Source organism: Oncorhynchus kisutch, linkage group LG22, assembly GCF_002021735.2.
Source record: "Oncorhynchus kisutch isolate 150728-3 linkage group LG22, Okis_V2, whole genome shotgun sequence".
In the NCBI taxonomy this organism is placed as follows: Eukaryota; Metazoa; Chordata; class Actinopteri; order Salmoniformes; family Salmonidae; genus Oncorhynchus; species Oncorhynchus kisutch.
This window is the reverse complement of record NC_034195.2, coordinates 46,583,973-46,610,883: the sequence shown is the minus strand read 5'-3', so window position 1 is coordinate 46,610,883 and position 26,911 is coordinate 46,583,973. Positions and strand designations below refer to the sequence as shown.

The 26,911-nt window shown below is 40.5% G+C and overlaps 1 protein-coding gene across 1 annotated transcript in view; it reads right to left on the bottom strand.

Moving 5' to 3' along the window:
- Positions 1-26,911, bottom strand: part of LOC109867031 (copine-8-like) — a 75,768-nt gene that overhangs the window by 32,217 nt on the left and 16,640 nt on the right. Inside the window, exons 3-7 of the mRNA XM_031801092.1 lie at positions 19,561-19,607; positions 19,349-19,452; positions 16,638-16,677; positions 4,608-4,684; positions 1,493-1,556 (exon numbers count right to left, since the gene is read on the bottom strand). Of these exons, the coding sequence (XP_031656952.1) occupies positions 1,493-1,556; positions 4,608-4,684; positions 16,638-16,677; positions 19,349-19,452; positions 19,561-19,607 (332 nt within the window). The remainder of the gene's footprint in view (positions 1-1,492; positions 1,557-4,607; positions 4,685-16,637; positions 16,678-19,348; positions 19,453-19,560; positions 19,608-26,911) is intronic.

The window sequence follows — 26,911 nt, the reverse complement described above, 5'->3', positions numbered from 1 at the left end:
AATGGCTACCTCTGTACTTTACGCAAGATTTTCTCCGGGAGCATCATGTGACCACTTGCGCAATGTAGCCCCCTACGGGTATTCTTCAACATAAATGCGTAAAACTACGTCACAATGCTGTAGACACCTTTGGGAATACGTAGAAAGCGTAAGCTGGTTGATGGCACATTCACAGCTCAATAGGGACTCATTGGAACGCAGCGCTTTGAAAATATGGGGCACTTCCGGATTGGATTTTTCTCAGGCTTTCGCCTGCAACATCAGTTCTGTTATACTCACAAACAATATCTTTACAGTTTTGGAAACATTAGAGTGTTTTCTATCCAAAGCTGTCAATTATATGCATATTCTAGCATCTTGTCTTGACAAAATATCCCGTTTAGAACGGGAACGTTTTTTTTCTATTAGGTTGAGACTTGCCTCAAAAGGGAGGAAATGTTGTGGGAAATTACATCATTTGTCATGCTATCCTGTGTTTTACTGTATAAAGAAATATTTCGTTATATGCTTGTGTCTTTTCTAACCTGATACCAACTTGCCTTTGTATCAGGCAAGATTGGGCATATCAGACAAGATTGGGCATATAGCTAAGGTCCATTTGGGTGCGACCGCAGCACCCAAACGACATCCCGTGGATTTACTGTCTACAGAAAGTCACATGGATATTATAGTGTTTGCTGTTGTGAATGCAGCTAGACGGTTGAGCCATCAGGCTATCAACCTCGTGCTATCTTAAATCTGCACAGACAACTAATTGCCTTTTACACACTATCTGCTGACTGCCATGTATAAACCTAGAACTGACACCATTTATTGAGCTTTCAACTATGCAGTGTTGAGTGGATGGTTGATTCTCCATTTTTTGCAAATCATATAATAAAAGTGTAGTTTGAAAGAGTCTGCAATCTCTGTTCCTATAGAATTGCTACCACAACTGTCAAGTGTGGGACCTTATATAGACAGGGTGTGTCTTTCCAAATCATGTCCAATCAATTGAATTTACCACAGGTCGCCTCCAATCAATTTGTAGAAACATCTCAATGATGATCAATGGAAACAGGATGCATCTGAGCTCAATTTCCAGTCATACAGCAAAGGGTCTGAATACTTATGTAAATAACGTATTTCTGTTTTCACTTTGTCATTATGGAAAATGTAGTGGAAAAAGTCAAGGGGTCTGAATACTTTCCAAAGGAACTGTAGGTGTTGGGTTTAAGGTCACTGTAGTACATAGAGAGCTACTCGTTGGGAAACAGGCAACGTGTGATTTCTGTGCTTACACTTAAAATAATGTTTGTGCATGTGTGTTCGCGTATGTGAGTGTGTGCGTGTGTTTGTTTGTTGGAGTATGTGGATACTGTATGTATGACTAAACATCCACTGTTTAAAAGGCTAAAGTTGTCAATTGTGATGATGCCTGTTCATTCAAGGGGCTAAACAACAGCTTCATACTGCAAGTGAGTTTTTTTTTAAACACACAAAAATAACTCACCCTGCAATTGCTCAGCTCCTCTGCTCTCACTATGATAGTTCCACACTTCTTCCCTGGAATCCCACTGTTACAACACACAAAAAAGGGACTGGAATCATTCTTCTATCTATGTTACTGTACATTTGATTATTTATTCATGGCTCGCCGTCTGTCCACATCCATGTCATGTGTGAATCGTCAATAGCTTCCATGAGGCCTAGGCTTAGTGTTTTGTACAGAATGCCAACATACAGAACAAACTTCAAGTCAGAAAACAGACTATTAAATTACTGTTAGAAGCCAAAGGCTTGGTTCAGACTGGAGAGAGAGAGAGCAATGTTGTTTTTTGGGCTAAGGAGAGCTAGGTAATGTTGCCGGGATTATGCAAAAACATGCATGGAGGAAAATCAATGTAAAATTTAAGTGAGTCTTTGAAATCCGTCTGGTGTCTGAGACTTGAGGGGCTCTCAGAGGCACGGGGAGTGAGAGGCACTCTCTGAAATGAACTGACTGGGTGAGCAGTGAGCACAAAACCTTGGCATTGGGAGGGGGGGGGGGGGGGGGGCAAGAGAAATGGGGATGGAGAGAGACAGTGTGAGAGGAGGATAGATAGTCAGTGAAATAGTGAACGAGAGACTGAGCGTGATAGAGAGACGAAACAGAATGAGAGGGAGGAAGAGAGAGGGGGGGAGAGAGAGTGCAAGAGAATGAGAGGGCGAGAGAGCAAGAGAACGAGAGAGAGAGTGAGATTGGGAGCGAGAGCACGAGAGACATAGTGAACAAGAGAGAAAGAGAACAAGAGAGAGAGATAGTGAATGAGAGAGAAAGAGAGAGAGAATGAGAGAGAGAGAGAGAGAGAGAGAGAGAGAGAGAGTGAGATTGGGAGCGAGAACATGAGAGAGATAGTGAATGAGAGAGAAAGAGAGAGAGAATGAGAGAGAGAGAGAGAGTGAGATTGGGAGCGAGAGCACGAGAGAGATAGTGAATGAGAGAGAAAGGGAGCAAGAGCGCGAGAGCAAGAGCGCGAGAGCGAACAAGAGAGAGATAGTGTGAGAGAGAAAGAACAAGAGAGAGAGGGATAGTGAATGAGAGAGAGAGAGAGAGAGAGAGAGAGAGAGAGAGAGAGAGAGAGAGAGAGAGAGAGAGAAAATCCAATTTTGATAAACTCCCATATCTACTGGGTGAAGTTCCACAGTGTGCCATCACAGCAGCAAGATTTGTGACCTGTTGCCACAAGAAAAGGGTGACCAGTGAAGAACAAACACCATTGTAAATACAACCCATATTTATGCTTATTTATTTTCCCTTGTGTACTTTAACTATTTGTACATTGTTACAACACTGTATATATATATATATATAATATGACATTTGTAATATCTTTATTGTTTTGAAACTTCTGTATGTGTAATGTTTACTGTTAATTGTTATTGTTTATTTCACTTTTGTATATTATCTACCTCACTTGCTTTGGCAATGTTAACACGTTTCCCATGCCAATAAAGCCCCTTGAATTGAATTGAATTGAGAGAGAGGAGGAAGACAGAGGGAGAATATGAAAGAGATGGAAGGGATTAAGTAGAAAAGGAATAACATTGAATAAACTGTGCAGTTCATACAAGTCCTTCAATTAGATTCTTTACACACTTGATGTGGTTCTGATGTGGTTCATTAGGGCAGCAGGTAGCTGAACGGTTAGAGCGTTGGGCCATTAAACAAAATGTTGCCGGTTCAAATACCTGAGTTGACAAGGTGAAAAATCTGTCTGTGCCCTTGAGCAAAGCACTTAACACACATTTGCTCCAGGGTGCTGTATTGCTATGGCTTACCCTATAAAACAACACATTTCAGTACACCTATCTGGTGTATGTGACAATACAACATAAAAATATATATATATTATCTATAGTCTAGAAAAGGGACGACATGGGAATTGGACTTTGATACCAGCAACATGACCTGATCTATACTCTTCTGTCTCACCTATCTACCATTAAAACGGTTTTGTCGGCACTAGAACCGACAAAGTGAAAAGAAAATCTGGACCATCACAGTACGGTTCTGGTGGGTATCACAGGATAGTTCTGGTAGGTATCACAGGATAGTTCTGGTGGGTATCACAGGATAGTTTAAGAGGTATACCGGTCATGTGTAACGGTAGAATAAGTTCATGAAAGACATCTGTCTTGATATCCTGATATCATCTGTTTAGTACATATGGTCATTATATGTACTATCTTATATCTACTACTATATTATCTATCCAATCTAGTGACCACACTTTTGACTCGGCCATTACCATGTAAATAAAGGGGCCTCTTTTAGATACAGTGGGCTGACTGCGTTCAAAACACACATACGTACACACACACACACACACACACACACACACACACACACACACACACACACACACACACACACACACACACACACACACAGAAAAAGTGCCCTCCTGAGATGATTATGTAACTCGATGACAGCAGCTCATTCCTACATCATCATCGTCTTGTGTGTCATTCTTCTGCTGACCCATTCAGCTGCAACAACACATTTTCATACGTACATAATCTCCCACACACACAGTTGGGTGAGGGTCACCCCACTCAGTCCCCCCCCCCCCCCCCCCCCCCTTATCCTGTTGTGTGAAAGCAGCAGCTGGTAGTAACAACATTGCTGGAATCTCATACATTGGATTAAAAAAATGTTTCTGCATTATAAAGTGAAGTTGTCATCCGCTAACTGATTTCTTATGTTCTAAACTCAGTGGGGATGCCTGGTTTCATTAAATAGGCATGAACAAGGTTCTTGTATTGCTCAATAATAATTTGCGGTAACCTTACTTAGCCAACAGCCAAGAGTTCTGAAGGTGGTAATGTAGGAGGATTAATGCATTGAATATCAATCTTTTTCCTAAATTGACTGAGATTGGCACCACCGTAGAATATACATAAATGGAATACCAACTATGCAAAATTGCTAAAAAAAATACAGCCCTTTAAACCATCTAATTTATGTTGCCTCTTGGGCCTGGCTTTTAATAATGAGGACAAAATAGGACAAAATAGTGACGATAGGGAACAGGGATGTGTGTGTTTGTGTGTGTGTCAGAGAGAAAGAATGGTACATTACTTACATGAGAGGTTTCTCCATGCGGCTTCCCATGGAGCCCACCACCTCCCCCAGGGTACAGAACGCCTGGCCCAGGAAGTCCTACACACAGAGAGGGAGAGAGAGAGAGAGAGAGCGAGAGAGAGGGAGAGAGAGAGAGGGAGAGAGAGAGAGGGAGAGAGAGAGAGGGAGAGAGAGATGCCTCAAAAGATGGATGGGGAAAAACTGTAATTTGTTGTACAGTATTTTCTGTAGGATGTTCAGCATGAATGTGAGAGCACCAAAGCCAAGCAAGCAGACCAGGGCGATTATATGGAAAAGTGACACTGATTATAGCTATGCTTTTCAATCTGTCTTTTCCTCCATCTAACACCTAAACACTCAAGAGCCTGGCTTAGCCACTACCATGACAACAGCAGGACATTAATGTTTGGACCAATGTTTTTGTCAAGCTTCCCATACATTCTATATATGATGAATTTTGACATCCATACATGATGAGGACCTTGAGATCAGACTACAAGGCATGATGAACATAATAATAAATAGAGGTAACACATACAGGTAACACATAGGTAACATATAGGTAACATACAGGTAACACATATAGGTAACATATAGGTAACATACAGGTAACACATATAGGCAACATATAGGTAACATATAGGTAACACATAGGTAACACATAGGTAACACATAGGTAACATATAGGTAACATACAGGTAACACATATAGGTAACATATAGGTAACACATATAGGTAACACATATAGGTAACATATAGGTAACACATATAGGTAACACATATAGGTAACATATAGGTAACATATAGGTAACACATATAGGTAACACATATAGGTAACACATATAGGTAACACATATAGGTAACATATAGGTAACACATATAGGTAACACATATAGGTAACACATATAGGTAACATATAGGTAACACATATAGGTAACACATATAGGTAACACATATAGGTAACACATATAGGTAACACATACAGGTAACATACAGGTAACACATATAGGTAACATATAGGTAACACATACAGGTAACATACAGGTAACACATAAAGGTAACATATAGGTAACACATATAGGTAACATATAGGTAACACATATAGGTAACACATACAGGTAACATATAGGTAACATATAGGTAACATATAGGTAACATATAGGTAACATATATAGGTAACACATACAGGTAACATATAGGTAACACATATAGGTAACACATATAGGTAACATATAGGTAACATATATAGGTAACACATACAGGTAACATATAGGTAACACATATAGGTAACATGTAGGTAACACATATAGGTACATATCAGAGAGAGGTCGTAAACTCCTGAGGAGAAGACCCTGCCTCATGGCCACACAGTATAAGAGATAGAGTGAATTTTCATAGAAAACAAAGGAATTTCTTCCACCTCACAGAACTTGAGGTCCGAACAAATTTCATGTTCCGGTGAAGGTATAAAAGATCGGTGAATAATCCAGCTACGAACTTGTCCGTTTGTTATAACTTGGGGAAGCTCATGGGAGACAGTGTGGCCACATTACCATAACACTGTTTATATAACAGCCTCCGATATGAGGTTTACATCTAATTGTTGTATAAGATGAATGAGTGAGTATGAGACTGTAGGTAAAATTGTGTGATGTGATTTTGTACTGTTTAATGAAGGAAACTCCAATTCCCTTTTGAGTTGAACTAAGTCAGAGGACCGCCCCTGAGCCCAGTTAGGGTCAGGCATCCTGGGACAGCCCCTTTTCTGCAATTCCGAATAAAACCCAACTTTGAGAAATTCTCAACTAGACCATGTTTTCCTCCATTACGAGGGGACAAAGGCTGTAGACCATTGTTGAATCTTTTAACCACGTGGTTAAACTCTTAGACTATCGTTACTGACAGAATAAGAACAAGTCTTTGATATTAATTACTAGTCTGCAGCTAGGAATCCGGTATCATTGAACACGAAGAACGACAACCGCCGAAACATCCATTCTATAACGAATGAATGAATGTCACTCTGACCATCCACTATAACCATGACAGAGAGAGAGCGAGAAAGACGGACAATTCTACAAAAGAAACAAACTTTTCACCAACGATCAAGACGACACACTGAGCGTAAATATATATATTGATTGCAATTGTTCCCGAAGGAGTGAGCGTTCATGTGCAAAGGATTAGCATTTCAATTGTTATAATTATAAACTCTGCAGTGACTTCTCATCTGACCCCCACTTTCCTTTTATCCAACAAGCCGCGATGCCGGTTTAGCCCACTAGGGCACATTCTCCTATCATTTCTTGTAACCATATTGACTTTGTTTGTTTGTTTATGCATTTCTGTGAATTACTTAGTTAGTAAATAAATTATTTAAGACAATTGATGTATGGATGACTCATAGTGAAGACTGGGTTCGTACAGATAACCAACAATTTACAACGTTTGGAATGAGACTAACGTGAGGTAAAGTAAATAATTCATTAATCAGAAGACTATTTGATCAGATATAAAATATCTGAAAAGTTATTTTAGGAAATGATAACTTTGTAATCTGTATATTTTCCTTGGTGCCCCGACTTCCTAGTTAATTACAGTTACATGATTAATCAGGTTGATTGCGTAATACTAATTACAGAGAATCTTTGATAAAAACTAAGTCTTCAATTTAATGATAGTAAAGTCACGACACAGGTAACATATAGATAACACATACAGGTATTTTAACATACAGGTAACACATACAGGTAACACATACAGGTAACACATACAGGTAACACATAGGTAGCACATACAGATATTTTAACATATAGGTAACTTTTTTTGTTTGTTGAGGTAACACATAGCTAACACATACAGGTAACATATAGATAACACATACAGGTAACATATAGATAACACATAGGTAACACATACAGGTAACATATAGATAACACACAGGTAACACATACAGGTAACATATAGATAACACATAGGTAACACATACAGGTAACATATAGATAACACATAGGTAACACATACAAGTAACATATAGATAACACATAGGTAACACATACAGGTAACATATAGATAACACATAGGTAACACATACAAGTAACATACAGATATTTTAACATATAGGTAACACATTTTTTTATTTTTTTTTATTTAACCTTTATTTAACCAGGTTGAGAACAAGTTCTCATTTGCAAATGCGACCTGGCCAAGATAAAGCATAGCAATTTGACACATACAACAACACAGAGTTACACATGGAATAAACAAAACATAGTTAATAATACAGTAGAACAAAAGAAAACAAAAAGTGAGTGCAAATGAGGTAAGATAAGGGAGTTAAGGCAATAAATAGGCCATGGTGGCGAAGTGATTACAATATAGCAATTAAACACTGGAATGGAAAATGTGCAGAAGATGAATGTTCAAGTAGAGATACTGGGGTGCAAAGGAGCAAGATAAGTAAATAAATACAGTATGGGGATGAGGTAGGTAGATAGATGGGCTGTTTACAGATGGGCTATGTACAGGTGCAGTGATCTGTGAGCTGCTCTGACAGCTGGTGCTTAAAACTAGTGAGGGAGATATGAGTCTCCAGATTCAGAGATCTTTGCAGTTCGTTCCAGTCATTGGCAGCAGAGAACTGGAAGGAAAGGCGACCAAAGGGGAATTTGTCACCTCACCAGTGAGATATACCTGCTGGAGCGCATGCTACGAGTGGGTGCTGCTATGGTGACCAGTGAGCTGAGATAAGGCGGGGCTTTACCTAGCAGAGACTTGTAGATAACCTGTAGCCAGTGGGTTCGGCGATGAGTATGAAGCGAGTGCCAACCAACGAGAGCGTACAGGTCGCAATGGTGGGAAGTGTATGGGGCTTTGGTGACAAAATGGATGGCACTGTGATATACTGCATCCAGTTTGTTGAGTAGAGTGTTGGAGGCTATTTTATAGATGACATCACCGAAGTCGATGATCGGTAGGATGGACAGTTTTACAAGGGTATGTTTGGCAGCATGAGTGAAGGATGCTTTGTTGCGATAAAGGAAGCCAATTCTAGATTTAATTTTGGATTGGAGAGGCTTAATGTGAGTATGGAAGGAGGGTTTACAGTCTAACCAGACACCTAGGTATTTGTAGTTGTCCACGTATTCTAAGTCAGAGCCGTCCAGAGTAGTGATGCTGGACGGGCGAGCAGTGATCGGTTGAATAGCATGCATTTAGTTTCCCCTGCGTTTAAGAGCAGTTGGAGGCCACAGAAGGAGAGTTGTATGGCATTGAAGCTCATCTGGAGGTTAGTTAACACAGTGTCCAAAGAGGTAACATAGGTAACACGTACAGGTAACATACAGGTAACATATACAGTTGTCAGAAGTTTACATACACCTTAGCCAAATATATTTAAACTCAGTTTATCACAATTCCTGACAAATAATCCTAGTAAAAATTCCCCATTTTAGGTCAGTTAGGATCACCACTTTATTTTAAGAATGTGACATGTCAGAATAATAGTAGAGAGAACGATTTATTTCAGCTTTTATTTCTTTCATCACATTCCCAGTGTGTCAGAAGTGTATATACACTCAATTAGTATTTGGTAGTGTTGCCTTTAAATTGTTTAACTTGGGTCAAATGTTTCGGGTAGCCTTCCATAAGCTTCCCACAATAAGTTGGGTGACTTTTGGCCCATTCCTAGGAACGCGAAGCGAGGCGGCAATCTCTGTCGGCGCCGGAAGTACTCGTGACAGAGCTCCTGACAGAGCTTGTGTAACTGAGTCAGGTTTGTAGGCCTCCTTGCTCGCACACGCTTTTTCAGTTCTGGCCACACATTTTCTATAGGATTGTGGTCAGGGCTTTGTGATGGCCACTCCAATACCTTGACTTTGTTGTCATTAAGCCATTTTGCTACAACTTTGGAAGGATGATTGGGGTCATTGTCCATTTGGAAGACCCATTTGCGAACAAGCTTTAACTTCCTGACTGATGTCTGATATGTTGCTTCAATATATCCACAATTTTCCTACCTCATGATTCTATTTATATATCTATTTTGTGAAGTGCACCAGTCCCTCCTGCAGCAAAGCACCCCCACAACATGATGCTGCCACCCCCGTGCTTCACGGTTGGGATGGTGTTCTTCTGCTTGCAAGCCTCCCCCTTTTTCTTCCAAACATAACAATGGTCATTATGGCCAAACAGTTCTATTTTTGTTTCATCAGACCAGAGGACATTTCTCCAAAAAGTACAATCTTTGTCCCCATGTGCAGTTGCAAACCGTAGTCTGGCTTTTTTATGGTGGTTTTTGAGCAGTGGCTTCTTCCTTGCTGAGCGGCCTTTCAGGTTATGTCGATATAGGACTCGTTTTACTGTGGATATAGATACTTCTGTACCTCTTTCCTCCAGCATCTTCACAAGGTAATTTCTGTTGTTCTGGGATTGATTTGTACCTTTCGCACCAAAGAATATTCATCTCTAGGAGACAGAACGGGTCTCCTTCCTGAGCGGTATGACGGCTGCGTGGTCCCATGGTGTTTATACTTGCGTTTGTACAGGTGAAGGTAACATATACAAGTAACATATAGGCAACATACATGTAACACATACAGGTATTGTAACATACAGGTAACACATACAGGTATTGTAACATACAGGTAACACACAGGTAACACGTACAGGTAACATACAGATAACACATGCAGGTAACACATACAGGTAACACACAGGTAACACGTACAGGTAACATACAGATAACACATACAGGTAACACATACAGGTAACACATACAGGTAACATACAGGTAACACATACAGGTAACACATACATGTAACACATACAGGTCACATACAGGTAACACATACAGGTAACACATACAGGTAACACATACAGGTAACATACAGGTAACACATACAGGTAACACATACATGTAACACATACAGGTAACACATACAGGTAACATACAGGTAACACATACAGGTAACACATACAGGTAACACATACAGGTAACACATACAGGTAACATACAGGTAACACATACAGGTAACACATACATGTAACACATACAGGTAACACATACAGGTAACATACAGGTAACACATACAGGTAACATACAGGTAACACATACAGGTAACACATACAGGTAACATACAGGTAACACATACAGGTAACATATAGGTAACATACAGGTAACACATACAGGTAACACATACAGGTAACATACAGGTAACACATACAGGTAACACATACAGGTAACATACAGGTAACACATACAGGTAACACATACAGGTAACATACAGGTAACATACAGGTCACATACAGGTAACACATACAGGTAACACATACAGGTAACACATACAGGTAACACATACAGGTACATACAGGTAACACATACAGGTAACACATACAGGTAACACATACAGGTAACACATACAGGTAACATACAGTAACACATACAGGTACACATACAGGTACACATACAGGTAACACATACAGGTAACATACAGGTAACACATACAGGTAACATATAGGTAACATACAGGTAACACATACAGGTAACACATACAGGTAACATACAGTAACACATACAGGTAACATATAGGTAACATACAGGTAACACATACAGGTAACACATACAGGTAACACATACAGGTACACATACAGGTACACATACAGGTAACACATACAGGTAACATACAGGTAACACATACAGGTAACATATAGGTAACATACAGGTAACACATACAGGTAACATACAGGTAACACATACAGGTAACATACAGGTAACATACAGGTAACACATACAGGTAACACATACAGGTAACATACAGGTAACACATACAGGTAACACATACATGTAACACATACAGGTATTGTAACATACAGGTAACACATACAGGTACACATACAGGTACACATACAGGTAACATACAGGTAACACATACAGGTAACACATACAGGTAACATACAGGTAACACATACAGGTAACATACAGGTAACACATACAGGTAACATACAGGTAACACATACAGGTAACATACAGGTAACACATACAGGTAACACATACAGGTAACATACAGGTAACACATACAGGTAACACATACAGGTAACATACAGGTAACACATACAGGTAACACATACATGTAACACATACAGGTAACACATACAGGTAACATACAGGTAACACATACAGGTAACACATACAGGTAACACATACAGGTAACATACAGGTAACACATACAGGTAACACATACATGTAACACATACAGGTAACACATACAGGTAACATACAGGTAACACATACAGGTAACACATACAGGTAACATACAGGTAACACATACAGGTAACACATACAGGTAAACATACAGGTAACACATACAGGTAACATATAGGTAACATACAGGTAACACATACAGGTAACACATACAGGTAACATACAGGTAACACATACAGGTAACATATAGGTAACATACAGGTAACACATACAGGTAACACATACAGGTAACACATACAGGTAACATACAGGTAACACATAGAGGTAACACATACAGGTAACATACAGGTAACACATACAGGTAACACATACAGGTAACACATACAGGTAACATACAGGTAACACATACAGGTAACATACAGGTAACACATACAGGTAACACATACAGGTAACATACAGGTAACACATACAGGTAACACATACAGGTAACATACAGGTAACACATACATGTAACACATACAGGTATTGTAACATACAGGTAACACATACAGGTACACATACAGGTACACATACAGGTAACATACAGGTAACACATACAGGTAACACATACAGGTAACATACAGGTAACACATACAGGTAACACACACAGGTAACATACAGGTAACACATACAGGTAACATACAGGTAATACATACAGGTAACATACAGATAACACATACAGGTAACATATAAATAACATATAGGGAACACATACAAGTAACATATAGGTAACACATACAGGTATTGGAACATACAGGTAACACACAGGTAACACATACAGGTATTGTAACATACAGGTAACACACAGGTAACACATACAGGTATTGTAACATACAGGTAACACACAGGTAACACATACAGGTATTGTAACATACAGGTAACACATACAGGTATTGTAACATACAGGTAACACATACAGGTAACATATAAATAACATATAGGGAACACATACAAGTAACATATAGGTAACATACAGGTAACACATACAGGTATTGTAACATACACGTAACACATAGGTAACACGTACAGGTAACATATAAATAACACATACAGGTATTGTAACATACATGTAACACATGCAGGTATTGTAACATACAGGTAACACATGCAGGTATTGTAACATACAGGTAACACACAGGTAACACATACAGGTAACATACAGGTAACACATACAGGTAACACATACAGGTATTGTAACATACAGGTAACACACAGGTAACATATAGGTAACACATACAAGTAACATATAGGTAACATACAGGTAACACATACAGGTAACACATACAGGTAACATATAGGTAACATACAGGTATTGTAACATACAGGTAACACATACAGGTATTGTAACATACAGGTAACATATAAATAACACATACAGGTAACACATACAGGTAACATATAAATAACACATATAGGTAACACATACAGGTATTGTAACATACAGGTAACATATAAATAACACATACAGGTAACATACAGGTAACACATACAGGTAACACATACAGGTATTGTAACATACAGGTAACACACAGGTAACATATAAATAGCACATATAGGTAACACATACAGGTAACACATACAGGTAACATACAGGTAACACACAGGTAACATATAAATAGCACATATAGGTAACACATACAGGTAACACATACAGGTAGCACATACAGGTAACACATACAGGTAACATATAAATAGCACATATAGGTAACACATATAGGTAACACATACAGGTAACACACAGGTAACATATAAATAGCACATACAGGTAACACATACAGGTAACACACAGGTAACATATAAATAGCACATATAGGTAACACATACAGGTAACACATACAGGTAACACACAGGTAACACATAAATAGCACATATAGGTAACACATACAGGTAACACATACAGGTAACACACAGGTAACATATAAATAGCACATATAGGTAACACATACAGGTAACACATACAGGTAACACACAGGTAACATATAAATAGCACATATAGGTAACACATATAGGTAACACATACAGGTAACATATAAATAGCACATATAGGTAACACATATAGGTAACACATACAGGTAACATATAAATAGCACATATAGGTAACACATACAGGTAACACATACAGGTAACATATAAATAACACATACAGGTATTGTAACATACAGGTAACATATAAATAGCACATATAGGTAACACATACAGGTAACATATAAATAGCACATATAGGTAACACATACAGGTAACACATACAGGTAACACATACAGGTAACACATACAGGTAACACATACAGGTAACACATACAGGTAACATACAGGTAACACATACAGGTAACACATACAGGTACACATACAGGTAACACATACAGGTAACACATACAGGTAACACATACAGGTAACACATACAGGTACACATACAGGTAACACATACAGGTAACACATACAGGTACACATACAGGTAACACATACAGGTAACACATACAGGTAACATATAAATAACACATACAGGTAACACATACAGGTAACATATACAGGTAACATATAAATAACACATACAGGTAACACATACAGGTAACATATAAATAACACATACAGGTAACACATACAGGTAACACATACAGGTAACATATAAATAACACATACAGGTAACACATACAGGTAACATATAAATAACACATACAGGTAACACATACAGGTAACATATAAATAACACATACAGGTAACACATACAGGTAACATATACAGGTAACATATAAATAACACATACAGGTAACACATACAGGTAACATATAAATAACACATACAGGTAACACATACAGGTAACATATAAATAACACATACAGGTAACACATACAGGTAACACATACAGGTAACATATAAATAACACATACAGGTAACACATACAGGTAACACATACAGGTATTGTAACATACAGGTAACACATACAGGTATTGTAACATACAGGTAACATATAAATAACACATACAGGTAACACATACAGGTAACATATAAATAACACATATAGGTAACACATACAGGTAACACATACAGGTATTGTAACATACAGGTAACACATACAGGTATTGTAACATACAGGTAACATATAAATAACACATACAGGTAACATACAGGGAGAATCAACCCTAAAACTTAGTCCTGTAAGCGCCTCAACCATGCCCTAACCAACTGGGCCATGTTGCCTACATGTAACTCTACATGGCTTTGACCATTTGCATAATACACAGCGCATTGGACTTTCTGGCACTTCTCTGCCAATTATGCCATGGTTGCTTGGCAACACAAGTAGAGATGGTAGTAGTGTTTTGTGTGCATGGTGTTGTTTGCATGGCCTTTGGGTTGGGGCCATGAAATGAAACTAGCTGTGTGTATGAGACTGAGGAGTGAGGACTTGTAACATGCAGTGCTACTGGGTCTGGATGGCTCTGCTCTGCTTTGTGTAGAATAAATGCACTTGACAGATGAGCTGTGTTTGGTCCAGCGGGCAGAAAGCTGCTCCTAGGATCTATTCTGCCGGTCGGTGATGATCGCTCCTCCCCTCCCCGTCCCACCGTACAGTCAGGGCCTCTTGCTAAAAATGACAAAAACTATCTTCTTCTTCGGAGAGAGCTAGATAGAGAGAGAGTGAGAGTGAGAGTGAGACAGAGACAGAGAGTGAGAGAGAGAGCGAGAGACAGAGAGAGAGAGGGAGACAGAGAGAGAGAGAGAGACAGAGAGAGAGAGAGGGAGAGAGAGAGCGAGAGAGAGAGCGAGACAGAGAGACAGAGAGACAGAGAGAGAGAGAGAGAGAGAGAGAGCGAGAGAGAGAGAGAGAGAGAGAGAGAGAGTGGAAAAAAGCCATTCCTCCTTCAGTGCAGATTTTAGAACTCCTGGGGGTCTGTGTTGTCACTAATATGATATGCAGGATGGGCTGGCCGTGGGATAAGCTTTCCACTAGAGGCAGAGAGGGGCAGGTTTGTACTGAACACAACAGACCAGCAAACCTCTGGAGAATAGGCCAAGTCTTTGCTAGCCTACCAAAGCCCTAAAAACCATCAGATGACAAAGTGGTTCAACCAATAGGTTGATCTGAAATGTATGGTCAGGGAGTTACATGACATATTAGAAAACAACATAAAGACTAGTTAATTGTGCATTATTGTTCTCTATCCGTGAAACGTGGTCAGCGTTCCCCAGTCCAATCAGCTGGAGGTATGGAAACAATATGGCCAGGGAAAAACATCTGCTGTGATGGGTCTCCCTACCATCCCCGTCTTCGCATCGGTGGATGCTGCCAAGAGAGATATTGTACTTTTACGCGTTTTCAGTTCGCATTTATTTTTAGCGCCGTGGGTGGGCGGGCAGGCAGCTAGGATGGAGAGAACGTGGAAACGTGGATAGACACAATGGAAGCCAAGCTAACGCTGCGTGCCATATCTCCAATCCCCCACATCTGCAGTGGCGACAGGGAGCATCCAAGCGTCCTCAGTCATCATACTGAGAGTGACTCTGTGTGCTCAGTGCTTTCAGTGTTAGCCTGGGGGCTTCGAGGGGAGCTGGGGCTATTCTGCTGGATGTGTGGACGGATGGAGAGAGGAGCTCTTGATAAAGTCACGGCCACCATAGAACTACAGTGGTAGCCTAGCCAGAGACTAGCAGTTTGGTCTTAGCATCACCTGGCATCATGTCTGTGATATGGTTTGGGACTGGAAGGAGTTCCAGAGACTATCTGTATTTGTCCTATGAGAGAATTACTGAACAGACAGAGTGGTTATACAGGAGAGGAAAAAGGCAACTCACATGTTTAGACAGGTTGTCGCTTTTCGAGTCGAGGTCATACCTGGAGAGAAACAGGAAACGACACATAATAAAAAACTAGTAAAGAATATATATATCTTTTTTATTAGAATGACCTTTCGTGAACTAACACTCACACTTGACTTTTTTCCCCCATTACTAACTCTGACTTTGCTGACAGCTACTTTATTGAGTATAAATGTTCTTACAACACTCTTAGAGAAAAAATCTGGTAAGTTGAACCATGTAGGGTTTTTCAGTTTGTACCCTTCGTAGAGAGTTTTAGGTAGAACCCTTTTTGGTGGTAGGTAGAACCCTATGTGGAGGGTTCTACCTACAATACTTTATGTAGGGATCTTCATAGAACCCCCTGTGAATGGTTCTATCTAGAACTCTCTATGAAGGGTTATTCTTAAAATCCTCTATGAAGGATTATACCAAGAACCCTTTCATCCTCTAACCCTCTATGAACGGTTCCACCAGCCTTTCAAAATCAATTATTTATGACAATTACAGTGACTTGCGAAAGTATTCACCCCCCTTGGCATGTTACCAATTTTGTTGCCTTATAACCTGGAATTTAAATAGATTTTTTGAGGGTTTGCATCATTTGATATACACAACATGCCTACCACTTTGATGATGCAAAATATTGAAACCTTGAGTGTGCATAACTATTCACCCCCCCCCCCCCCCCCACAAGTCAATACATTGTAGAGCCAACTTTTGCAGCAATTACAGTTGCAAGTCCCTTGGGGTATGTCTCTATAAGCTTGGCACATCTAGCCACTGGGATTGTTGCCCATTCTTCAAAGCAAAACTTCCTTCAAGTTGGATTGGTTCCGCTGGTGTACAGCAATCTTTAAGTCATACCACAGATTCTCAATTGGATTGAGGTATGGGCTTTGACTAGGCCCTTCCAAGACATTTAAATGTTTCCCCTTAAAACACTTGAGTGTTGCTTTATCAGTATGCTTAGGGTCATTGTCCTGCTGGAAGGTGAACCTCCGTCCCAGTCTCAAATCTCTTGAAGACTGAAACAGGTTTCCCTCAAGAATTTCCCTGTATTTAGCTCCATCCATAATTTCTTCTATTCTGACCAGTTTCCCAGTCCCAGACCAGTTTCCCAGACAAGCAACCCACAGCATGATGCTGCCACCACCATGCTTCACTGTGGGGATGATTTTCTTGGGGTGATGAGAGTGTTAGGTTTGCGCCAGACATAGCATTTTCCTTGATGGCCAAAAAGCTCAATTTTAGTCTCATCTAACCAGATGGTTATAAACAACCAGACGGTTATAAAAAAACAGACATTGAAAAGAACGTAGCTTCTCCATAAAACTATAAAAAACTACTTGTGTGCTGAAATGTATCCACCTGCTTTTCAAAAAGAAACCCATTGTATTCTAGTACAGTATATCCCTTCCTTAATCCATTGCTCAGGTGTTTTCACTTTACGTGTGCCTGTTTCTGTGCATGAGTGCACGCATGTGTTTGTGTGTGCCTGTACGTGCGCCTCCGCACGTGTGTGCATGTGTGATGGTGTGTATAATTGTCTCTACAGACAAGGTGCCATGTCACAGCTGAGAGAGATGATTCAGTACTATGTTGGTACAGATGTAATTCCATAAGACTAGGGAACATTGTTACGCGACCGGGCCCGTCGATGGCAGAATGAACAGGTGTACCTAATGTACTATTCGTCTTTGCCTCGGTCACTCACAAATCGTCATAAATTATTCATATAATGACAAGGGAAAAAGTACACATATATATTTGTCAGAGAGGATGCCTTCGGGCGGCTTATGTGTGTAGGGGGAAGCTGTATGTGTGTGTGTGCATGTATGTGTGTGTGTCTACATGTGTGAGTGTGTACGTGTGTGTATGTGTGTGCGTGCCTGCATGCGTGACGGGAGTGTGTGAGAGCGCCTCGGCAACCACTCTTTGCTGAGAGCCATTAGAGGGCCATCAGTGTAGATTGTCATACAGCCTGATGCTCACACACTGACAATAGAATCTGCTAAGCTACCAACACACACTCCATCATCCTCACTAACTCCCCCTTCCTAACCCAAACACACACACACACACCCTCACGCTCTGTCTCTGAAACTTAACACACACTTACTCATAGTCTCTTCAACTCAACACTAGGGCAGGCACTCAGCTATACTGCGGCACGGAAACCAAACATGAAGCAGACTACATTTCCTGTGGAAAACCGTCCTCATGTTGGAGACAAGCAGCATGATGTTGTCACCCACATGTTTATTTTCCAAGCTATAGCATACACTATGTGACATACATAGTGTATAGAATGACCAATGGTGTTATTCTAAACCATATGATGTGCTCTGAGATAAGACCACAATTTAACTGGCATATATTTATGAATTCCAAAAAATGAGTATTTCAATATCAACCTTTTTTAGCTTTTGCCCCATGACCGTATTACGTTACAAAACATCTTATTAACAAGGGGAATTCATAAAGAAATGTTTTCAAAATTCTTATGAATTTTTATTTATTTAAAAGGTGAACACTTACATCTCCCTTCTCTCACTTTATAAATACTTTATTCGTAACTCAACTTGTGCTTACAGACTCACACGCAGCACCATTCTCTCTCAACCACGCATGCTCATGTACACACACGAACTCACCTCACTAACTCACCCTCTCTAAACAAGACACACACACACGTGCATACTCACAGGTCAAAGCGGAGATTCTGCCTCTCCTCAAAGAAGTAGTCCAGGAGGAATTTACGGACAAAGTCTGGATTCAGTGTGTTGTCTATCACCTCTGTCCGACTAAACTAGAATGAAAGAGAGAAGGAGGAACAGCCACTGGTTTGTATTGATTTAAAATGAGTGAGGCAATACTCACAGAGCCTTGGACCCTCTCCCCCCTCACCTCAACTCACCTCTCTCCATTCCCTGTTGGAGATTCCTTGAGTGTACAGCACACAAACTGTCAAGAGGAGAGGAAGAAAACAAAAGGAAAAGCCTGTGTAAAAACAGCAGTTAAAACACAGAGGAAACAGCACTTAAAACACAGAGGTAACAGCAGTAAAAACACAGAGGTAACAGCACTTAAAACACAGAGGAAACAGCACTTAAAACACAGAGGTAACAGCACTTAAAACACAGAGGAAACAGCAGTTAAAACACAGGGGAAACAGCAGTTAAAACACAGAGGAAACAGCAGTAAAAACACAGAGGAAACAGCTGTTAAAACACAGAGGAAACAGCAGTTAAAACACAGAGGAAACAGCAGTTAAAACACAGAGGAAACAGCAGTTAAAACACAGAGGAAACAGCAGTAAAAACACAGAGGTAACAGCACTTAAAACACAGAGGAAACAGCGCTTAAAACACAGAGGAAACAGCAGTTAAAACACAGAGGAAACAGCAGTTAAAACACAGAGGAAACAGCAGTTAAAACACAGAGGAAACAGCAGTTAAAACACAGAGGAAACAGCGCTTAAAACACAGAGGAAACAGCAGTTAAAACACAGAGGAAACAGCAGTTAAAACACAGAGGTAACAGCAGTTAAAACACAGAGGTAACAGCAGTTAAAACAGCAGTTAAAACACAGAGGTAACAGCAGTTAAAACAGCCGTTAAAACACAGAGGTAACAGCAGTTAAAACACAGAGGTAACAGCACTTACAACACAGAGGAAACAGCAGTTAAAACACAGAGGAAACAGCAGTTAAAACACAGAGGTAACAGCAGTTAAAACACAGAGGTAACAGCAGTTAAAACATAGGGGAAACAGCAGTTAAAACACAGAGGTAACAGCAGTTAAAACACAGAGGTAACAGCAGTTAAAACATAGGGGAAACAGCACTTAAAACACAGAGGTAACAGCAGTTAAAACATAGGGGAAACAGCAGCTAAAACACAGAGGTAACAGCAGTTAAAACACAGAGGAAACAGCACTTAAAACAGCACTTAAAACACAGAGGTAACAGCAGTTAAAACACAGAGGAAACAGCAGTTAAAACACAGAGGAAACAGCAGTTAAAACACAGAGGAAACAGCAGTTAAAACACAGAGGAAACAGCAGTTAAAACACAGAGGAAACAGCAGTTAAAACACAGAGGAAACAGCAGTTAAAACACAGAGGAAACAGCAGTTAAAACACAGAGGTAACAGCAGTTAAAACACAGAGGAAACATCAGTTAAAACACAGAGGTAACAGCAGTTAAAACACAGAGGAAACAGCAGTTAAAACACAGAGGTAACAGCAGTTAAAACACAGAGGTAACAGCAGTTAAAACACAGAGGAAACAGCAGTTAAAACACAGAGGTAACAGCAGTTAAAACAGCAGTTAAAACACAGAGGTAACAGCAGTTAAAACACAGAGGTAACAGCAGTTAAAACACAGAGGAAACAGCAGTTAAAACACAGAGGTAACAGCAGTTAAAACACAGAGGTAACAGCAGTTAAAACACAGAGGTAACAGCAGTTAAAACACAGAGGTAACAGCAGTTAAAACAGCAGTTAAAACACAGAGGAAACAGCAGTTAAAACACAGAGGTAACAGCAGTTAAAACACAGAGGTAACAGCAGTTAAAACACAGAGGTAACAGCAGTTAAAACACAGAGGTAACAGCAGTTAAAACACAGAGGAAACAGCAGTTAAAACACAGAGGTAACAGCAGTTAAAACACAGAGGTAACAGCAGTTAAAACACAGAGGAAACAGCAGTTAAAACACAGAGGTAACAGCAGTTAAAACAGGGGAAACACGGCATAAGAAATCCTGGAAGATAACATTCTATCGCCTAGGCTATGACATCATGAGAGGAAAGCTCTGTTCCTAATTAATGTAAATGTCAGTGTAACTCTGCCACCCAGGCAGCAATGAAGATTTTCCGAAGAGAAAGGACAACAAAAAGGAACAGAGTTGAAAGTGCTAAAATGCTAAGGCAGTGTTTCTGAATCCTGGTCCTGGTGACCCAAGGGGTGCACATTTTAGATATTTCCCGAGCACTAACAAAGCATCAGACTCGTAATCAAGCCTTTGATGAGAATCAGTTGTGTAAGTGCTAGGGCAAAAACTGAAATGTGCAAGCCTTAGGGAAACACCCTGCTAAGGGGAATCCACTCTCACGTGAATTTATACAAGAATACATATCTCTCTGGGAAGAGGAAGGGTTGGGGTGTATGTTTCAAGATTAACGACTCATGGTGTGATTGTGATAACATACAGAAACTCAAGTCCTTTTGTTCACCCGACATAGAATACCTCACAATCAAATGTCGTCTGTATTATCTCCCAAGATAATTCTCTTCGGTTATAGTTACAGCCGTGTATATTCCCCCTCAAGCCGATACCATAACGGCCCTCAAAGAACTTCACTGGACATTATGCAAACTGGAAACCACATATCCTGAGGCCGCATGTATTGTAGCTGGGGATTTTAACAAAGCAATTTTGAGAAAAAGGATGCCGAAGTTCTATCAACATATTGACTGTAGTACTTGACCACTGCTACTCCAACTTCCGGGATGCCTATAAGGTCCTCCCTCGCCCTCCTTTCGGCAAATCTGACCATGACTTCATTGCACTCCTCCCTTCCTATAGGCAGAAACTGAAACAGGATGTACCCGTGCTAAGGACTATTCAACGCTGGTCTGACCAATCGGAATCCATGCTTCAAGATTGTTCTGATCTCGAAGACTGGGATATAGCCTCCAATAATAACTTTGAAGACTATACTGATACTGTGACTGAGTTTATCAGGAAGTGTATAGGAGACTTTGTACCCACTGTGACTATTAAAACCTATCCTAACCAGAAACCATGGATAGATGGCAGCATTCACGCAAAACTGAAAGCGCGAACCACCGCATTTAACCATGGCAAAGTGACTGGGAATATGGCAGAATGTAAACAGTGAAGTTATTCCCTCCGCAAGGTAATCAAACAGGCAAAACATCAGTATAGAGACAAAGTGGAGTCGCAATTCAACGGCTCAGACACAAGACGTATGTTGCAGGGTCTACAGACAATCACGGACTACAAATGGAAAACCAGCCACGTCACGGACATTGACGTCTTGCTTTGGGACAAGCTAAACTCCTTCTTCGCCCACTTTGAGAATAACACAGTGCCACCGACGCAGCCTGCTACCAAGGACTGTGGGCTCTCCTTCTCCGTGACCAACGTGAGGAAGACATTTAAGTGTGTTTACCCTTGCAAGGCTGTCGTCCCAGACAGCAACCCTAGCCGCATCCTCAGAGCATGCGCAGACCAGCTGGTTGGAGTGTTTACGGACATACTCACTCTCTCCCTATCCCAGTCTGCTGTCCCCACATGCTTCAAGATGTCCACCATTGTTCCTGTACCCAAGAAAGCAAAGGTAACTGAACTAAATGACTATAGCACCGTAGCACTCACTTCTGTCATCATGAAGTTCTTTGAGAGGCTAGTTAAGGATCACATCACCTCTACCTGACACCCTAGACCCACTTCAATTTGCTTACCGACCCCAATAGACCCACAGACGATGCAATCGCCATCGCACTGCACACTGTCCCATCTGGACAAAGAGGAATACCTATGTCAGAATGCTGTTCATTGACTATAGCTCAGCATTCATCACCTTCCAAGCTCATCATTAAGCTTGAGGCCCTGGGTCTGAACCCCAACCCAGACCTTTACAAGAGCATGAAATTGACTGTTGGACCTATCATACGGTTGATGGCTTATACACCCAAATATATGGACCAAAATAAACAGCTATGAATGTATTTTGTTTAAAAATACACACACACGCACAGATTTAGTGTCCCGAAACCATCTGTTTTAATACAGTCTGGCGCAAACCACTGTAATCTGAGCCAATTCCCTCTACGGGGAGGGGTGTTAAAATGTTCAAATCAAAATACACCTCATCAGAATCAGAGGGGTCAGAGCCCCCATTCCACCTGACTGACCGTGATCACTTCCCTTGAGAGGGCTTCCATGGCCTCTGTCCATAGAATCAACAAGAGTGATTCTACTCTGCCTGCCCTCACTAGCTCTGTATGTATGCTAGCGTAAAGAGCTCTGGAGAAATGCCCATTCTCTAGTAGTTACCTCAGTGGCCAGGGCATGCATGTGTTTGTGGTCAAATAGGGTTCCAGCTGGCTGGTTATTATTTGTGTATTATTTGTGTAGTGTAATGTAGTGTAATGTAGTAAAATACTGTAATATACTGTAATGTACTGTCATGAATGTGGCTGAAATAGTCAAATCCACTAATTTGATGGGGTCTCCGAATACTTTTGGCCATATAGTGTATGTCTTCCAATGGTGTGAATGCTGTCTACATCTGAAGATTATCCCTTTTCACTAAACGCTTGGAGGTAAGGACAACAGCAGTGGTGTGGCCTAGTGGATATCACATATTATTGTTATCTACATAGCGCATTGATGTGAATCACACTGCTGCTCTCTCATTTAGCTATTTGTGCCTTACATAATGTGGTAGTTTAAGCTGCCTATCAATCATTGTTTCTGCATCCAGTGGACAGTCAGTGACAAAATGCGCTCTTGCAACAGCTGCATAGTGCGGAGCCCAGTCTATGGAATAACGTTCCTCCCTTCTAATCTCCATGGTATTGTGGTCCATACTGTCAACAACAAGTTAAATTTAAGAAGAACACGAGAGAGGCTTTTATTGCTCAATCTAATTCCTGCTGATAAAAAAAAACCGACATCACATGCTCAAACTTTAAGCACTTTTGATGTACTTAAACAGCTGCAAATTATGGAGGTATCAAAGTTTCACCAACAAAAACTTAAACAACAGTCCTATAGCAAATGCAGGTTACGGCATATATTTTTCAAATAAAAAATAGCACTCATCTGTAGGACCTTATATAGACAGGTGTGTGCCTTTCCAAATCATGTCCAATTAATTGAATTTACCACAGGTGGACTCCAATAAAGTTGTCGAAACATCTCAAGGATGATCAATGGAAACAGGACACACCTGAGCTAAATTTAGAGTCTCACAGCAAAGGGTCTGAATACCTACATTTTTTTTTTTATACATTTGAAAAAAATTCTAAAACCCTGTTTTGGCTTTGTCATTATGGGGTATTGGGTATAGATTGATGGGGAACATTTTTTATTTAATACATTTTACAATAAGTCTGTAACGTAACAAAATGTGGAAAAAGTAAAGGGTTCTGGATACTTTCTGAATGCACTGTAGTTAAAACCACATACCTACATCCAAAAGAAAATACATTTGTAGAGCACAAATATGTCCTGCCAATCATCGCCTCTTTCTACAACAGACACACAATACAAAGGACTGGGTTCAGTCAAGGAGCTAACCATCGTTTTCACATACAATATGTTAGCTAGCTAGTAACCCCATGTTGAATTCAGAACTCTAAATAAACTCTAAATATCTAAATATCCACAATTTTTCATGAACAAAACACTGTGTGTCATGACTTTGTGATTAAAGGAATCAAACTTTTCTGAAGATGACAGAAAAAGCATCCCTACCTCTCACAGTGCATCAGAATGGTTTGAGCATGAGCAGACAGGGCAAAACGCAAGTACACACTCCCCTAATCCCAGAATGCCGGCATGCATAATAACAAATCAGCATACTATATTAATATATGAACCTGTTGAAATTCACAAATTATTTTATCAAATGTTACACTACCGGGATTACGGGGTAATCCTGAATGAATTGTGAATAATGATGAGTGAGAAAGTTACAGAGTCATAAATATCACCCCCCCCCCAAAAAAAAAAAATGCTGACCTCCCCTGATATTGTAATGACGAGAGGTTAGCATGTCTTGGGGGTATGATATTAGTGGGTCTGTAACTTTCTCACTCAAGCCTACATAACCAACCCATAAAGTAAAATGCAACATCCATTTATGGCCAGCTATGTAAACTCTAACATTGATTTATATGGTATTATAAACTGGGTGATTTGAGCCCTGAATGCTGATTAGCTGAAGGCCGTGGTATATTAGACTGTATACCATGGTTATGACAAAACATGAATTTGTAATGCTCTAATTAGGTTGGTTAATTAGGTTGGTAAGCAGTTTATAATAGCAATAAGGCACCTCGGGGGTTTGTGGTATATGGCCAATATACCACGGCTAAGGGCTGTATCCAGGCACTCCGCGTTGCGTGGTGCATAAGTGCATATATTGGCCATATACCACAACCCCTCGTGCCTTATTGCTTAAAAAGATGTGGTTCAATTGGTAATATACATTTTTGTCTTCTTTGTATGCTTCTTAAGAGAAAGTAATCTAAAAGTAACTGAAAGTAATTAGATTACGTTACTGAGTTTGGATAATCCAAAAGTTAGGTTACTCGTGACAATTTTGGACAAGTTACTAGTAACTGTAACAGATTACATTTAGTAAGTAACCTACCAAACCCGGTGTGCATGTGTTTGTGTGTGTGACTGTGCGTTTGTTTGTGTGTGTGTGTTTGTGACTGTGCGTTTGTGGGTGTGTGTGTGTGTGTGTCTTGGCCCCCCTGGCTTGCAGTGCAGTGCTGAGGAGGTATAATGCTGTGTGACTGGGGTCAGTACCGTCAGCACATCAGAGACATGGACACAGCACAAGTACCTCCTTGGATAAACATGCTACAGCCTCCAGCCAGCCAGCTAGCCAGCCTCCTGCCAGCCAGCCAGCCAGCCAGCCAGCCTCCAGCCAGTCAGCCAGCCAGCCCCCAGGCAGACAGCCAGCCAGCCAGCCAGCCATCGGCAAGCCAGCCAGCCAGCCACCCAGCCTCCAGCCAACCAGCCTCCAGCCAGTCAGATAGCCTCCAGCCAGCCAGCTGCCCAGCCAGCCTCTAGCAAGCCAACCAGCCAGTAGGCCTCTCGGATCAGAGTCCTCCCTCCTTGCTAGTGCTGAGTCTGACCACATCTCCTTCAGAGGGCCAAATGTCCTAATTTTAAGGATGTACTTATCTACACACCACAGACCACAGACATCCCTTTATCTCTATGACAGATATGGCTGGTTAAGGTTAGGCAAAAATCCAGAAACATGACTAAAATGTCATGATTTTGAAGATTTCTAGAATCAGCAGGGAATAAGCAGCAGAGGAATCCTATGGCTGGTGTACACGAGGACAGACTGTTTCTGCTCAGTCAAGTAGAGCCAGAGTTGAGATTACAATGACAAATACGACATCTGGCATATGCAAATGCACACTGATTCACAGGGGGAAGAGAGAGGGCCAGAGAAAACAAGAGAGAATAAGAGTGTGTGTGTGTGTGTG